Source organism: Neoarius graeffei, chromosome 1, assembly GCF_027579695.1.
Source record: "Neoarius graeffei isolate fNeoGra1 chromosome 1, fNeoGra1.pri, whole genome shotgun sequence".
NCBI classification, from domain to species: Eukaryota; Metazoa; Chordata; class Actinopteri; order Siluriformes; family Ariidae; genus Neoarius; species Neoarius graeffei.
This window is the reverse complement of record NC_083569.1, coordinates 86,155,132-86,168,522: the sequence shown is the minus strand read 5'-3', so window position 1 is coordinate 86,168,522 and position 13,391 is coordinate 86,155,132. Positions and strand designations below refer to the sequence as shown.

The following is a 13,391-nucleotide window of genomic DNA, read 5'->3' as shown; positions in this document are numbered from 1 at the left end:
ACCCCGGATGTGTCGGATAACCAGACTATAAGGCTGCAAAAACAGGGCCCACCTCATCAGACGCTGGTTTGGGCTCTGCAAAGAGTGTAAAAAGGTTAGTGGGTTGTGGTCCGAATATACTACCACTGAATGTGACCCACCCCCAACATAGACATCAAAGTATTGCAGAGCCCACACCAGTGCCAGGGCCTCCTTCTCAATTGTCGAATACAAAAGTTGGTGTTTTAAATTTTCGCGAAAAGTAACTGACGGGCCTACCCACACCCTGGTCATCCTCCTGCAAGAGTACAGCCCCTGCACCAACATTGCTGGCATCCACCTGCAATTGAAAAGGCTTGTCCGGCCTCGGGGCAGCCAACACCGGTGCGGTGCTCAGCAACATCTTCACCTGCTCAAAAGCCTCTTGACAGGAAGGAGACCAGGTAAAAGGGACTTTGTCCTTCAGTAGGTCAGTAAGGGGAGACACAACAGTAGAAAAATTAGAACAAAACCCCCCTATAATAACCTACCATTCCCAAGAACTGCCTCAACTCCTTTTTGGTACTAGGAGGAGGAAATTTATCGATGGCCAACACTTTCTCTCACAAGTCTCACCTGCCCCTGCCCCACAACCTTCCCCAGATAAACAACTGTTGCCCTTGCAAACTCGCATTTTGCCAAATTTACAGTTAGATTTGCTTCAACCAAGCGAGTGAACAAGGCATGAATCTGACTGATATGCTGTTCCCAAGTGTCAGCTGCCACGATACAATCATCCAGGTACACACCGCAACCATCTAGACCTACAATAACAATTCATGAGTCTTTGGAAGGTAGATGGTGCATTCCTAAGACCAAAACTCATGACATTATACGAATATAGGCCAGATGGTGTCACAAAAGCTGAGATCTCCTGAGCCCTAGGTGTTAAAGGTACCTGATAGTAACCTTTCAGGAGGTCTAATTTGGTGACGTATCGAGCAGAACCAACAAGGTCAATACAGTCGTCAATCCTGGGGACTGGAAAGGAGTCAGGTTTAGTTACCATGTTTAATTTACGATAATCAGTACAGAAACGAAACATACCGTCTGGTTTCCCTACTAAGAGACACGGCGACGCCCAGCTGGAATATGAATGTTTTGCCAAACTTATCCAGGAAGTATGTTACCTCTGTGTCCATAAACCTCTTTATCTGGTGAGACGCGATAAAAGCGTTGCCTGATGGGCTTAATATCACCAACTAATTCAATGTCGTGCTGTATCCAATGTGTGCATGTAGGTGTATCATGAAACAATGAGGGAAAAGACAAAATGACAGATTTCAGTTCTTCACGCTGTTCAGAAGACATGTGGATTAAAAAAAGCATCCAAACCTTTCAACATTTGGGAGTTTAAGTCTAGGTAATAGCACAGAATCGTCGGGAGCGCCCTCATCCTCCCCAGCTACCACCTGAGGAGACTCGCAATGCAACCCGTCTGCAATCAACGCAGATGAAACCTTACCATCAGATACCTCCGATTTCACACCCTGAGTGTAATACGGTTTTAACATGTTAATGTGGCAAAGCTGCGAAGATTTTTTTCGATCTGGCGTTGCCACCAAATAATCCAGCTCGGTGACCTGCCGAACAACGGAATAAGGACCAGAAAAACGTGCTTTAAAAGGTGAGCCCTGTAACGGCAACAGCGCCAGCACTTTATCGCCAGGGCTGAAACCGCGCTCCACCGCAGCACGATCAAACAACCTTTTCATTTTGCCCTGCGCTTTGGACAAATTTTTATTTGCCAGCTCACATGACAAACAGTTTTCATCGGAAACCTTGGACATACTCAAGTAAATTAACTGGAGGCTCAGCCTCATTAACACAATCTTTCAAAACAGAAAGGGGACCCCGAACTTTGTGTCCAAAAACTAACTCATTAGGACTGAAACCCATGCTTTCTTGAGTGACCTCCCTGGCTGCCAGCATCAGCCAGGGAAGGCCCTCCTCCCAGTCACGATCCAGCTCCAAACAATAGGCGCGCAATAATGACTTCAAGGTGGAATGAAACTGCTCGAGTGCGCCTTGACTTTGGGGATGATACGCACTACTCAAACTATGTTTCACATGTAATTCCTTCAACACCTGTGCAAACATGTTCGAGGTAAAATTACCCTGTCACTTTGAATAAATTTAGGAATACCAAAGATAGAAATGAATTGTGCTAGTGCTTTTACAATCAACCTGGTGGTAATGGATCTCAACAGGTAGGCTGCGGGATAACGTGTAGTCAGGCACATTACAGTCAACAGATAAGCGGAGCCACTTTTCGATGGAGTAATGGGATGACACAATCAATTAGCAAATGCTCAAAAGGGTGACCCACTGCCGGAATCGGATGGAGGGGTGCGGGCTTAATGCCCTGATTTGGCTTACCCGCTATCTGACAAATGTGGCAGACTTTAATAAATGCAGCGACATCCTTCTTCATACGATGCCAATAAAAATGCTGCAATAACCGGTTATAGGTCTTGCAAACACCAAAATGGCCAGCTACATCCCCATGAGCTGTCTTCAACACTACAGTTTTAAGAGAGTCAGGTACCACAATTTGGATAATATCCACCTCTAACTCCCCATCGTGCTGCACCCATTTACGCACCAGTATGCCATCTTGCATAAAGTACCCAAGTTCTGCATTTTTCATATAGTCAGATGGCAAAGCACTTGCAATTAACTCTTTAAGATACTCATCTTTGTTCTGAGCTGCAATCAACTCGTCACGAGTTAAACAATCAGGTAAGATAGGCAACTTTAACAGTATGCGTATCGACCAAACCCAGTGACATATCCACCCCCTGTGCGCGACTTTTCGCCCTTATTACAGCGCACGCACTAAAGACATCAGGGAAATCTACAGCGCAGTCATGCTCCTCTGTTCCAACAGGAACGGCAGCCACTACTGGCAGAGGTGGAACACTAGGCCACACTCGTCCACCAGCCAAGTTGTTTCCCAAAATTACATCCACCCCCTCTACAGGTAACGATGGACGCACGGCAACAACTACTTCGCCCTGTACCAGATCTGAACGTAACATTACCTTATGCAGAGGGACCGATAAAGTAGTCATACCAATCCCCCGAATCAAAACAAATCTCCCCGTGCTGGAGCTACAAGAAAAAGGCAAAACAGACTGCTGACCAAACGTTTCAGAGGCTCCAGTATCACGTAATATTTTTACAGCCACCTTCTCCGAACCATTTGAAAGAGAAACAAACCCGTCCGTCAAAAACGGACCATAGTGGTCTTCCACCCGTTCATTACCGGCATCATTCTCCACAGAAGGCGGAGCATCTGCCAGCGCACCAGATACCTCACCACCTGCAGACGCACTCCTACAAGACGAGACATCAATTTCAACTTCACAAGAAACAGAACGAGCAACAGGCACCGCACACATCGACGGTTTAGGGGAAACAGGGCGATTTTGATTTTTCTTCCTGTTACGCAACACAGGACATTCATTTTTCCAATGACCAAACTCTAAACAGTAATGACATTTGTTCTGCGAATCCTTACCGCGACCTGACTGGTCCAACCTGGATAGAGGAGAACCGCCTTTGCCCCACTGATAACGACTTAATCTGTTATCAGAATTCTGTCCATACTCTTGTTTTCTCTTGTGAAACAAAATAAACTCGTCTGCCAATACAGCAGCATCTGCAGCCGTTTTTACCTTCTGTTCATTAATGTAGGTAGCCACTCGTTCAGGCACAATATTTTTAAATTGTTCCAACACTACAAGTTCACAATTGTTCGAACGTTTTTACTTCTGCCGCTGCCAACCATCTATTAAAGAAACTGGTAAGTTCTCTCACAACTTCCATATGCGTTTGTCGCTCACCTTTTCTCCAGTTCCTGAAATGCTGTCTATACGCCTCGGGAACCAAGGCAAACACACATAACAGCTTCCTTAACAGCAGCATAATCCTTGTGCTCAGATGCAGATAACGCTATGAATGCCTCCTGGGCTTTCCCCGTAAATACTCTGCAATAGCAGAGTGCGCTCTGCATCGGTCCAGCCCCGCTCAACAGAGACATTCTCAAACAACAAAAAGAAAATATCAGGGTCCCTTTCATTAAACTTAGGCAACAATTTGACATTGAGATAAATGTCCGTGCCCAGACGAAGTTTCCGACTTTTCAGCAAGCCGTTTCTCATGCTCAAGCTTCTGGCGCTCCAATTCATTTACTCGTTCATTCTGACGCAATTTTTCATACTCTAATTGCCTTTCCCGTTCACGTTCCTGCATCTGCAACAACTCCCTTTGCTGTTCAAAAGTCAGCGCTGCAATAGCAGAACGCTGCGGAGAACCCATTTTTAAGGGCATAGATGCGGCTGCCATGCCTGCACCCTCGGAAAATGACAACCAATAAAATGCCCAACTCAATCAACTTATTTTTCACTGACTTTCAGTTCAGCTTTCCTAAGTGCCTTAGGCAGATCCAATTTATATTCTTCAGCAGTCTTACACAACTCATCCTTACTCATTCTATCCAAATCATCCTCAGATAAGGCCCCACGGCTCTCAGACAACGACATGTTTAACAACAACAAATCCGATTTTACCAGGACGAAGTACAATATCAGTTACCAAAATACAATTACCAATAGCTATTATCACAAAAAAAAAACCAAGTAAAATTTGTGGAGTCCAAACGCGCGGTGCAGGTAATCTCAGCATGCAACAGGAGAAACAAAACACACTTGAGCTGGCCCGCATCTACCTACAGGACAGAGAAAGAGGCCCTACTTATTTTAACCTAGTCTTCGTGTGCCCTCATACGATTGAACTGAAACAGTCCCCCCGCGTTTGACACACCAGAAGAACAAAATAAGAAAGGCAAAATAACCCGCGTTAAGCGCGCTTACCTGCGGCAGGGGTTCACCTTAGCTCTGGCGGATCTAAACCCGCCCTAATTACTCCAGTGCACAGAGACACCTGCAACCTGCTCTGACTTCCACCACAACAAAAATAGCAGCCCAAAAGTGTCCTCCCCTCTCCTTGGCAAACAAAAAATGCACCGAATCAAAACAAGATCTTAATATGCCACACCAAAACAAAAATCTGCGCACGGCTTCCAATTAAAAATGTACTTCATCTAAAAAGATAAGTACATCCCGCGGATTTAAAAACATCTCCCGGACGAGCCTCCAATTATGTTACGATCATCTGGCTCAAGGGCAATGTAACATAAAAAGAAACCACACGCAGACGAAAAAACGTTTAGAATATTTATTAAATAAAGAATAAAGTAACGTGTATGCAAGATCAGTTGTGTGTATGTGTTGCAAAGAATGTCTAGGGGTGTTCAAACTAACGCAAAATCGGCCAAAGGAGGAAGGGGAGACCAATTATAGACGCGCACCTGCACTAGATCACCTAGTTGGACAGGGAAATAGGTTAACCAGGTAGGCGGAGCTACCAACAATAAGCAGAGCGTCACAACACGCCATCCTGTTATCTCTCTCAACTCATCGTTTTTTCCTGTATTTATAGGATCTGAAAGAGATTCTCTCACAACACAAGCAAAATTTACGCTGTTCAATTAATACTGTGTCTTCAGGTACTATTAACACATCATATCCATCTTCCGTCAAATCCATCATATCCATCTTCCGTCAAATATGTGATTTTCCGATGTGAAAATCAGCACTCTCCAGTCACAAGACAAAGCAATTCTACAGAGATGCGAGAGCATTCTATGTCAGAAGCTTTAAAAAAAATAAAGGAAAAATTTAATGAAGGCAGATGCCAGAGAACAACTCCATTTAGAAGTCCTGGATTATGGCTCGTCTAATCTGGAAGCACTGGTGCCAAATTATAAGAATTTACCAGTTGATGAGTTCTGGGGGAAGCTGTCCAAAGTCACATCTGTGAGCTCAGGGCAGTTGAGATTCAGGGAGCTCTGTCAGCTGATGAAGCTGCTACTGGTGCTGCCAAATTCTAACTGTGATGTGGAAAGGGCATTCAGCATGGTGCATCTCATCAAGACAGAATTTAGGAGTCAGTTGTTTCACCAAACACTTGTGAATCTGTCTTGCAAGATTAACAAGTTTATTGACACAGAGTGCTACGAGGTGGAGGTGTCTGGAAAATTGCTCAAATCTGCAAAGCAAGCAGCCTCTAAATACAATGAAAGTTTGCAAAAGGAACAGGCATAGAACATAGGAAAGGAAAGAGCCCTTTAGGCCTAGGCCTACATGCACAATTGCATTCATTTTCTTTCATGCAATTCATTCATTATTCTGTTATATTCATCTGTGTTTCGGTAACACATCATATCCATCTTCCGTCAAATCCATCATATCCATCTTCCGTCAAATATGTGATTTTCCGATGTGAAAATCAGCACTCTCCAGTCACAAGACAAAGCAATTCTACAGAGATGCGAGAGCATTCTATGTCAGAAGCTTTAAAAAAAATAAAGGAAAAATTTCCAGTGAGAGATCAAATCTTGACGAATCTGTCAGTGGTCAATCCTGAGAGCCATGATGATGTGAAACCAGAGCAGATTTTGACCTTGGCAGAGAGATTTCCAAATGTAATGAAGGCAGATGCCAGAGAACAACTCCATTTAGAAGTCCTGGATTATGGCTCGTCTAATCTGGAAGCACTGGTGCCAAATTATAAGAATTTACCAGTTGATGAGTTCTGGGGGAAGCTGTCCAAAGTCACATCTGTGAGCTCAGGGCAGTTGAGATTCAGGGAGCTCTGTCAGCTGATGAAGCTGCTACTGGTGCTGCCAAATTCTAACTGTGATGTGGAAAGGGCATTCAGCATGGTGCATCTCATCAAGACAGAATTTAGGAGTCAGTTGTTTCACCAAACACTTGTGAATCTGTCTTGCAAGATTAACAAGTTTATTGACACAGAGTGCTACGAGGTGGAGGTGTCTGGAAAATTGCTCAAATCTGCAAAGCAAGCAGCCTCTAAATACAATGAAAGTTTGCAAAAGGAACAGGCATAGAACATAGGAAAGGAAAGAGCCCTTTAGGCCTAGGCCTACATGCACAATTGCATTCATTTTCTTTCATGCAATTCATTCATTATTCTGTTATATTCATCTGTGTTTCGGTATCTAAGTAAAGCAATGTTCTGTGGTGAAACATCTATCCTGGCCATCTGTCCTTATTTATGGGGGGTGGGGTGTCCAGATTCAATCAGTAAGGAGCTTAATATATGGCACATTGTAGTTATCATAGTTGATGGGTTGGGGGCAGCCAAGTCCCCAAGTCAAGGTGTCAGCTCTGAATCTGAGTGAATTGAGTGAATTCAGGTATTGTTCATCTCCAAAAGGCCACCCCAAAATCCACCAGAATGCAGGAAATCACATCAACCAAATCCAAAATTTTCTGGGGGAGTACCCCCATAACCCCCAGCAATGTATTTGTCCCCCCAAAAAAAAAAAATCCCCAAAGAAGGGGTCTGGGAGGGACCTCCCTGAAATGAATTTTGTCAGGTTGAGATGTCTGTTTTACCTTACTATGTGTAGAGAAGTCTCCATTTACATCTACAAACTGAAAACAATCAGTCAAATAAGACCTGAGCTAGGAGAGGGCCATTCCTTAACAACATTTTCTAGTCTATCAAGGAGAATAGTATAATCAATGGTGTCAAAAGCTGCACTAAGTTCAAGCAACACAAGCAAGGAGAGACAGCCCTGATCAGAGCCCAGTAGTAGGTCGTTTACCACTTTAACCAGTGCCGTCTCAGCACAGTGATGAAGTCTAAATCCTGATTGATACGTTTCATGAATTTTATTCCTATATAGGTGTGAGCATAACTGCTGTGTCACAACCTTTTCTAGGATCTTGGAGATAACTGAGAGGTTTGATATAGTTGGACAGCTAACAGGGGTTGAGTCAGGATTTTAAATCAGGGGTTTGATAACTGCTAGTTTAAAGGATTTAAGTACATAGCCAGTGCTGAAGAAAGAACTGATTATTTTTAGAAGAGGTTCAAGTGCTCCTGGTATTGTCTGTTTGAAAAACATGTAGGTATGGGATCTAGTACACAATTTGATGATTTTGATGAGGAAATTGGTGAAATTACTATAGTTTTATATTTAGTGTCACACTTCATCGTATTATCTTTCACTATGTCAAGAACAATCTTTAAACTGCAAATGAGCATAAAATAATCACCTCTATGGGGGTTAACAGTTGAACATGATTTCAATATATTTAAAGCAATACTTTGTTGATTGCCTGTAGCTCAGGGAAGCCACCCAGTGATCATGATGGAGAGTTATGATCACTCAGGAGGGATTAATCTAGTGTGCGAGTCCAGAGGCTGGAAACCTGAACCTGAGGTTGTGTGGCTGGACAGAGAAGGAGCCGCTCTGCCTGCTGAAGATACACAGGCACACAGAGACACTGAGGGCTTCAGTGTGAAAAGCCGCACCACTGTTTATGATTATAGCGACTCCAACAGATATTACTGTAGACTTCAACAAAAACATCACATGATGGAGACAGAGGTCATCATTAATCGTAAGTGTCTATGATTAAAAGCTCTTATATTTATACTGTAAGATTCTACTGCCATCATCACAGGTGAGGTGATAAAAGATGAAACATGAGCATGATGAACACACTATTTTTACATTATTTTTATTCCTGTATATCTATTATACAGTAATATATATCTATTGCATAACTACTAAACACACACATTCTGTCAGTAAGTGTGTGTTTAGTAGTTATCAAATTCTTGCACAGTTTCTTAAAAATATCTCTAACACTAATCTTGCTCTCATTTTAGGTAAAGTCTTTGATGCTTGGAGGTGGGTTGTCGGTGTTTCAGTTTCAGCATGTCTTATTGCTGCCGGATCGATAGCAATTGCAGTTATCTGTAACAAGAAAGGTAATATTTCAATCATTTTCCATTGTAATGCCTCTAGCTTCAATTATACTGCAGTTTATCCCATCACTTCAGTCCACAGATTCCCAGCCCTGGTCCTGGAGAACCCCCGTCCGACACATTTTAATGTTTTTCCTGCTCTAACGCACTCACTTTAACTCAGGAAGGGCTGTTAATGAACTGATTGTCTGGGTCAGGTGAGTTAGAGCACAGAAAACACTAATATGTGTCAGACAGTGGGTTCTCCAGGACCAGGTCATCACAGGGCAAACACATAGACACAAAGAACCATTCACACTAAAGCTGTATATGTACAACTTATTACTTATCTCACAGATCACAGGTTCCTATATGAGCACCAGTCAGGTTTCTGATCCTCTCACTCCATAGATACATGTTTGGCATATCTTATTGACTATATCAAGTCAGAACAGGACAAAGGCAATTTTACAGGAATGGTGGAACATAGTATGGTGGAACATAGTATTTTGTTAATTAAATTGGAAGCTTTTGGTCTTCAAAAACCTGCTGTTAACTGGTTTAAAGTCTACCTTTCTGATAGGCAGCAGTGTGTTGGGGTTGGTGGTGTCACCTCCTCACCTGCAAATGTGGTCTGTGGGGTCCCCCAGGGATCAATATTAGGTTCCTTACTCTTTTTGATTTATGTTAAAAGGATAGTTCGGGATTTTTGACATGAATCTGTATGGCATCCCCATCAATAGTGTCATGCAAACACACTGACTTACCCCTGACAGCATCCTGTGAGTCCAGTTCTTGTCCAGTTTTGGTCCAGACGAAAGTAGTCCGGCAGGTTTGTTGGGGTCACGAAAGTAAAACGTTTTTCATCTCAAAACAGTACGTGTTCAAAAGAGTGATATATTTGCATCACAAAACCGTTGCCAAATAAAAAGTCAGACCTCGAAATCGCTTGACACTATTTTCCCTCCCTTCTTATCACTGCGCACTGCCGCCAGGTGACAGCCACGGCTGTTTCATTCATTGTTTTAGTGATGGGAATTTCGGCTCTTTTTCGGGAGCCGGCTCTTCTTACTATAAGGAGCCGGCTCTTTCGGCTCCCAAACGGCTCCTGAGATTTTATTTTTGATTTAATTGCTGCAATTAACTAGTTAATTAATTACATTATTATTTATATTTTATCAATAGGATGGTTTCCGGCGGCACGGTGGTGTAGTGGTTAGCGCTGTCGCCTCACAGCAAGAAGGTCCTGGGTTCGAGCCCCGGGGCCGGCGAGGGCCTTTCTGTGTGGAGTTTGCATGTTCTCCCCGTGTCCGCGTGGGTTTCCTCCGGGTGCTCCGGTTTCCCCCACAGTCCAAAGACATGCAGGTTAGGTTAACTGGTGACTCTAAATTGACCGTAGGTGTGAATGTGAGTGTGAATGGTTGTCTGTGTCTATGTGTCAGCCCTGTGATGACCTGGCGACTTGTCCAGGGTGTACCCCGCCTTTCGCCCGTAGTCAGCTGGGATAGGCTCCAGCTTGCCTGCGACCCTGTAGAAGGATAAAGCGGCTAGAGATAATGAGATGAGATGAGGATGGTTTCCATTTTAGTTTTTAGTTTTTGTAGCCATTGTAAAGCTTTGTAAAGTATAGCAGTGTAACAATGTTCTAGCTATAGAAATAAAACTTACTTACCAATTAATAAATTATTTTCTCACAAACATAATGCAAAACTGTGTTATATTACCAATATAAAATACACAGAAGACATCAACAATCAACAATCAATAAAGCCATAAAGGATAAACAGTTGATGTCTTCTGTGTATTTTATATTGGTAATATAACACAGTTTTGCATTATGTTTGTGAGAAAATAATTTATTAATTGGTAAGTACACAGAAGACACAGAAGACATCAACTGTTTATCCTTTATGGCTTTATTTCACACTCGACCTTGAACAAAATGCCACAAAATAAATTATAAAGTATAAATCAGGCCTAAGAAACTATGAAGCAAAGTTGGAAATTATTTTAACAAACACAGAACAATGTGCAACAAAATATGTGGCACCTTGAGCGCATGTAAAAAGAGAAAAAAGTGCCGCGCACTGCTCCACCAGTAATGAGAAGCCGCTGGAACAGCAAATATGCTCCTGTTATAATTGGCCCTTTTCCACTACCCTTTTTCAGCTCACTTCAGCTCGCTTCAGCTCACTTCAGCCCGACACGGCTCGCGTTTCGACTACCAAAGAACAGCACGACTCGGCTCGCTTCAGCCCTGCTTAGCCCCTAAAACTCGCACCGTTTTGGAGTGGGGCTGAAGCGAGCCAAAGCGAGCCGAGTGAGGCTAGGGGCGTGAGCAGACACTCCCCTGTGCACTGATTGGTGAGGAGGAGTGTCCTCACATGCCCACACACACCCCGCGAGCACGCTGGGATCTGTAAACACCGTAAACCCGGAAGAAGAATAATTACGAATTACGAGAATTTCTGAAGCCTTATGCGCCTCGCCTCATCTATACGCTCTTGCCAGTATCTGTTGGCGTTGTCGGTGACAACAAGCCACAGCACCAAGACCAGCAACACTAACGACTCCATGTCCTCCATGTTTATTGTTTACTATTCGGGTGGTGAGACTACTGCTTAAAAGCTCACTGATGTCACTGTTTGCGCTGCTTAACGACATCACGTGACGTCCACCCACTTTCGCTAACTCCACCCAATGTGTCCACCCACTTCCAGCCAGCACGGTTCAGCGCGGTTGTAGTCGAAATGCAACCCCAACAGCCCCGCTCAGCTCGACTCAGCCCAACTCAGCACGGCACGGCTCAGCCCGACTCGGCCGTGTTTGTAGTGGAAAAGCGGCAAATGACTGCTGTCTCGTTGTATACCACAGATTAATCTGGCCATGCCAAGGCGGTTGCCGACTGAACCTGTCAATTTATGAGCGACAATTTATATCATGAGCTTTAGGAATTCACGGCAACAAAACAATGATCATGGTTGTCAAATAGACAATCATTCTTCAGCTGAGCTGAACTCTGTCTCTCTCTCTCTCTCTCTCTCTCTCTCTCTCTCTCTCTCTCTCTCTCTGAGGCACCTAAGGACAAAAAACTGATTCGGTTCCCCAATTCGGCTCCCACCGAAGAGCCGGCTCCCGTCGTTCACTTCAAAGAGCTGGCTCTTTGAACCAGATCGTTCGCGACCGACACATCACTACATTGTTTACTGCTAGCAAAGTTAGCGACAACATGTCTGACTATGACGGTGAAATGTGTGCGGAGATTCAGCCACATCTTTGTTGCTACAGCCTGGATAGTCGCAAGTGCGCACCATTTTCACAAATATATTATTGTATAGGTTATAGAAGGTGATAAATTTGTCGCTGTTCTTGCTCTCAAATTAGCTTGTTAGCGCCGCTGATCTGAACTCCTAATCACTGCCAAACAATGGGAAAGGTGTTGATTCCTGCGCAGATGTCAACATGACAGCGCGCAGTGATACCGAGGGAGAGAAAATAGTGCCAAGCAATTTCAAGGTCTGACTTTTTTTATTTGGCAACAGTTTTGTGATGCAAATATATCACTCTTTTGAACACGTACTGTTTTGAGATGAAAAACGTTTTACTTTCGTGACCCCAACAAACTTGCCGGACTACTTTCGTCTGGACCAAAATTGGACAAGAACTGGACTCACAGGATGCTGTCAGGGGTAAGTCAGTGTGTTTGCACGACACTATTGATGGGGATGCCATACAGATTCATGTCAAAAACCCCGAACTATCCCTTTAATGATGTGCCCTCAGCAGTGAAATGTAAACTACTTCTGTATGCTGATGATTCTGCCCTTCTGGTATTGGGCAAAAACACTGTGAATATTCAGCAATGTCTGTCTTGTGAGCTTCAATCAGTCCAAGAGTGGCTTGTAGAAAACAAGTTGTCTCTGCATCTTGGCAAGACAGAATCCATACTTTTTGGCTGCAAACGTAGACTTAATAGTAACAAGTCTCTGGACGTCACATGTAATGGTCAAAAAATTACCAGTAAATCCTGTGTCAAATACTTAGGCTGTGATTTAGACCAGTCTCTTAGTGGTAACCATATAGCTGACAATATTATACATACAGTGGTGCTTGAAAGTTTGTGAACCCTTTATAATTTTCTGTCATGGTCCTACCTGTGGGCTTCTCTCTTCAGGTAACATCTCCACTCAGCATTACCGGCCACGCCCACACTCACTTCCTCTTATTAACTTCCAGTGGCTGTCATTGGCTGTTGCTGATCACCTGCTTCCCCCCTGTGTGTATTTAAGCTGCAGTCCTCCCAAGCTTCTGTGTCAGATCGTCTGCAACTTCCAGCGTGATAACCTGCTCTGTGGTCCTACTACTCTGGCTCCTGACGATATTCTGTTCCGTCTGACTCTGTCTGCTCTCCAGCCCCGGTAACCTGATCTGCCTTCTGTCCTGTCGACTCTGCCTCTTGCCTGCCTCTCCTGTACCTTCGCCTGATCTCCAGCCTGCCCAGCCCTGCTGCTCACCTGCCTCTC

The 13,391-nt window shown here is 43.9% G+C and overlaps 1 protein-coding gene across 1 annotated transcript in view; it reads left to right on the top strand.

Moving 5' to 3' along the window:
- Positions 1-13,391, top strand: part of LOC132864631 (butyrophilin subfamily 1 member A1-like) — a 176,427-nt gene that overhangs the window by 71,408 nt on the left and 91,628 nt on the right. The window contains exons 4-5 of the mRNA XM_060898080.1: positions 8,241-8,519; positions 8,791-8,892. Coding sequence (XP_060754063.1) covers positions 8,241-8,519; positions 8,791-8,892 — 381 coding nt within the window. The remainder of the gene's footprint in view (positions 1-8,240; positions 8,520-8,790; positions 8,893-13,391) is intronic.